A 5000-nucleotide genomic window follows, 5' to 3' on the forward strand; every position below is an offset into this window, starting at 1 on the left:
ATGATTATAAAAAAAAAGAAAAAAAAAAGGATAATAATGAACAATAATAAATCTATATTTACACTATCTCTCTCTCTCTCTCTCTCTCTCTCTCTCTCTCTCTCTCTCTCTCTCTCTCTGCTTTTTGCTGTTTTCACGACAGTCTCTACCCTGGTCCTAAAGAGTCACAGGGTCTGCTGGGTTTCATAATCAGTGAAGTGTTTAATGGCCTCCTTTAGTGAATGGGTCAGAGTGAAGGCGAGCTGTCCCTGTGTGTTGTCGGACAGCCTTCACTGTGAGCACACACAGGTCTGTGAATCCGCCATGCTGATGTTCCCTCTGTTTCTCTGTGCTCCTCTATGTCTGTCTCTCTGTCCCTGTCCCAGGCGGACGAGCTGGCCCCCCAGTTTGGCCAGATGACGCTGAGCCGGCAGGGTTCGAGCGAGGCACCCGAGCCCCCCTCCATGTATCCCCCCCCCTCGGTGCACGCCCCCCAGACTGGCTACATCATGGCCCCCGGGGGGCAGCCCATGCCCCCCCCGCCCTCCAGCTACCAGCCTGGCACGGGACACCCCCACCCCCACCCCCCACCTCCTCCCCCAGCACCGGCCCCGCCCGTCCTGCAAGCCCCGCCCCCTCCACAGGGCTACATGCAGCCCCCGCAGCAGGTAGGGAGCAGGGCATCATGGGAGCTTTCCTTATCCGTTATCGTCCTCACACTGGCGTCTGTGTGAGTCAGTATTGGTTACGGTTTAAAAAATGAAATGGTATCCGTTTACAAAAACTGATGATTTGTCTCTAATGTACACCTGCTCTAAGCTGGATGCAGTGATTCCAACCGGAAAATGGTTCTGTAAACCGCCCTAGGCATCTGACCAGTGTCTGAGTTGGTATGTCTATCACTGCTACAGTGAATGCTGTTCCCAGGGGATCAGATCTGTGGACTCAATATACTCTCACCTTATTGGATGTGGGTTCAGAGACTGGTGTGAACATGGATAGGGTTTCAAACAAGAAGCTTTTTTAGAACAACGTTTACGGTTTACATTAATGAGTTCTTGCTCATTAATGTGACTTCGGCCAAACCAACCTGGATGCTTTGCACTTCCCTAAGTGTAATATTTTTATATTGACCCAGGCTAAAAGTAATCAGTCTTGATTGTGATGAATCAACATTTTTTGGAATCAGTCTTGATGCTGGAATGCCAATATCCCTCCCTCTCTCACCTCTCAGATCCAGGTGTCGTACTACTCCCCAGGGCAGTATGGGGGCTCAGGACAGCAGTACCGGCCCGTGTCTCACCAGATGTCTTACTCTGCCCAGCGCTCTCAGCCTCTTCCCCAACCCACACCTCCGTCTGGTGAGTGCCCAACCCTGTCCCTAACCCTATCGCTGTCCCTACCCCTACCCCTACCGTTAGCACATTGCTACGAGGCGTACAGAACAGACTGGGGTTTACAGCAGTCTACCGTTAGCACATTGCTACGAGGCGTACAGAACAGACTGGGGTTTACAGCAGTCTACAGTGAGCACATTGCTACGAGGCGTACAGAACAGACTGGGGTTTACAGCAGTCTACAGTGAGCACATTGCTACGAGGCGTCTAGAACAGACTGGGGTTTACAGCAGTCTACAGTGAGCACATTGCTACGAGGCGTACAGAACAGACTGGGGTTTACAGCAGTCTACAGTGAGCACATTGCTACGAGGCGTACAGAACAGACTGGGGTTTACAGCAGTCTACAGTGAGCACATTGCTACGAGGCGTACAGAACAGACTGGGGTTTACAGCAGTCTACCGTTAGCACATTGCTACGAGGCGTACAGAACATACTGGGGTTTACAGCAGTCTACCGTTAGCACATTGCTACGAGGCGTACAGAACAGACTGGGGTTCACAGCAGTCTACAGTGAGCACATTGCTACGAGGCGTCTAGAACAGACTGGGGTTTACAGCAGTCTACAGTGAGCACATTGCTACGAGGCGTCTAGAACAGACTGGGGTTTACAGCAGTCTACAGTGAGCACATTGCTACGAGGCGTACAGAACAGACTGGGGTTTACAGCAGTCTACCGTTAGCACATTGCTACGAGGCGTACAGAACAGACTGGGGTTTACAGCAGTCTACCGTTAGCACATTGCTACGAGGCGTACAGAACATACTGGGGTTTACAGCAGTCTACCGTTAGCACATTGCTACGAGGCGTACAGAACATACTGGGGTTTACAGCAGTCTACCGTTAGCACATTGCTACGAGGCGTACAGAACAGACTGGGGTTGAGTAGCAGTGGTATAGAAGTATCACAGTGAAAGAATGCATGTGCTTGAGTGCAATGTGAGCACAACTTTAACTAGTGACACAGGAATAAGTGTATTTTAGTAAAAAGTACAGTTTTGTGAAAGGGGGACCTGACAGTGCAGAAGATAAATAAATATGCATTTTCAAAACTCGCAACCAGAGATTCTGATCAGATTCAGAATTTCCTGATCATAATTTTGTTATTATAATTATTATTATAAAACAGGATATCCCAGACTTGGATGAAAGTTGCGATTTCCAAATAACCATTCTGAAACCACAATGAAAACATGTAATCACTAAAGTGTGTCATTTGAAGTCTGAAAATTCAAGACATCAATGCAATTATGATTCACGTAATATAGCCATGTCAGGTCACTGACTGTTCCATTACAGTTCATACTGAAAAAACTAAAATGTTTAATTGTTTTATTGTTACATTGTATTATTGTTTAAGCATGAACTTTTTTAATCAGTGAAAGTTGACCACAACGGAAGTATAAAATTATGTTTGAAATCTGCAAAAAAAAAGTTCTGTGTGTACAAGTGCAACTGGTCTGTAAAAGTTTGTATGTACACAACATTTACATATTCGGGAATTAAACTATTATTTGCTGTTTTTAGGTCACAGTGTTATGGTAGAGCATTATTGGCAGTTGTTCTGCCTGTGTGAAGTTTTCAATGTTTGAATTTTGAACTTTCCACTTTCCTTGCTTGTGTCCAATCAGCAGGCCTTCAGACGATGATGCCCAATCAGCAGCCGGCATACCAGGGCATGATGGGAGTGCAGCAGCCTGCCAACCCGGGGCTGCTTGGCTCCCAGCGCGGCGGGATGGGGGGACAGATGCAGAGCATCATGGTCCAGTACCCGCCCATGCCCTCCTACCAGGTCTGTGTCTCACCCTCACCGTGTCTCACCCTCACCCTGTCTCACCCTCACCCTGTCTCACCCTCACTGTCTCACCGTGTCTCACACTCACCCTCACCCTGTCTCACACTCACCCTCACCCTGTCTCACCCTCACCCTCACCGTGTCTCACCCTCACCCTGTCTCACCCTCACTGTCTCACCGTGTCTCACACTCACCCTCACCCTGTCTCACCCTCACTGTCTCACCCTGTCTCACACTCACCCTCACCCTGTCTCACCCTCACCCTGTCTCACCCTCACCCTGTCTCACCCTCACTGTCTCACCCTGTCTCACCCTCACCCTGTCTCACCCTCACCCTGTCTCACCCTCACTGTCTCACCCTGTCTCACATTCACCCTCACCCTGTCTCACCCTCACCCTGTCTCACCCTCACCCTGTCTCACCCTCACTGTCTCACCCTGTCTCACACTCACCCTGTCTCACCCTCACCGTGTCTCACACTCACCCTCACCCTGTCTCACCCTCACCCTGTCTCACCCTCACCGTGTCTCACCCTCACCCTCACCGTGTCTCACCCTCACTGTCTCACCCTCACACTCACCCTCACCGTGTCTCACCCTCACCGTGTCTCACCCTCACCCTCACCCTCACCGTGTCTCACCCTCACCCTGTCTCACCCTCACACTCACCGTGTCTCACCCTCACCCTCACCGTGTCTCACCCTCACCCTGTCTCACCCTCACCGTGTCTCACCCTCACCCTGTCTCACACTCACCCTCACCGTGTCTCACACTCACCCTCACACTCACCTTCACCCTCATCATATCTCACCCACACCCTCACCCTCGTCATGTCTCACCCTCACCCTCACCCTCACCGTGTCTCACCCTCACCCTGTCTCGCCTCCTTGTTGGTTGATGTGGTTTAGCGCAGGCAGGAGCTTTTCTTGCCTCTGGCTGCTGCTGCGTTAGCTCGCTGGATAAGTATACTCAGTGCAGTTACCCAGCTGACTCAGTAATGTAATCCTGCTTTGTGAAACAGGGCCGTAATCCTGCTCTGCTTTGTGAAACAGGGCCGTAATCCTGCTCTGCTTTGTGAAACAGGGCCGTAAACCTGCTCTGCTTTGTGAAACAGGGCCGTAATCCTGCTCTGCTGTGTGAAACAGGGCCGTAATCCTGCTCTGCTTTGTGAAACAGGGCCGTAATCCTGCTCTGCTTTGTGAAACAGGGCCGTAATCCTGCTCTGCTTTGTGAAACAGGGCCGTAATCCTGCTCTGCTTTGTGAAACAGGGCCGTAACCCTGCTCTGCTTTGTGAAACAGGGCCTGCTCTGCTTTGTGAAACAGGGCCGTAATCCTGCTCTGCTTTGTGAAACAGGGCCGTAAACCTGCTCTGCTTTGTGAAACAGGGCCGTAATCCTGCTCTGCTTTGTGAAACAGGGCCGTAAACCTGCTCTGCTTTGTGAAACAGGGCCGTAATCCTGCTCTGCTTTGTGAAACAGGGCCTGCTCTGCTTTGTGAAACAGGGCCGTAAACCTGCTCTGCTTTGTGAAACAGGGCCTGCTCTGCTTTGTGAAACAGGGCCGTAATCCTGCTCTGCTTTGTGAAACAGGGCCGTAATCCTGCTCTGCTTTGTGAAACGGCCGTAATCCTGCTCTGCTTTGTGAAACAGGGCCGTAATCCTGCTCTGCTGTGTGAAACAGGGCCGTAATCCTGCTCTGCTTTGTGAAACAGGGCCTGCTCTGCTTTGTGAAACAGGGCCGTAAACCTGCTCTGCTTTGTGAAACAGGGCCGTAAACCTGCTCTGCTTTGTGAAACAGGGCCGTAATCCTGCTCTGCTTTGTGAAACAG

General features: G+C 50.7%; 1 protein-coding gene across 1 annotated transcript in view; it reads left to right on the forward strand.

Annotated features, from left to right (window-relative positions):
* The window catches only part of LOC133110134 (R3H domain-containing protein 2), a 93844-nt gene that overhangs the window by 81083 nt on the left and 7761 nt on the right, over positions 1 to 5000 (forward strand). The window contains 3 exon segments of the mRNA XM_061220015.1: positions 366 to 647; positions 1214 to 1340; positions 3013 to 3170. Of these exon segments, the coding sequence (XP_061075999.1) occupies positions 366 to 647; positions 1214 to 1340; positions 3013 to 3170 (567 nt within the window).

Source organism: Conger conger, chromosome 14, assembly GCF_963514075.1.
Source record: "Conger conger chromosome 14, fConCon1.1, whole genome shotgun sequence".
Lineage (NCBI taxonomy): Eukaryota > Metazoa > Chordata > Actinopteri > Anguilliformes > Congridae > Conger > Conger conger.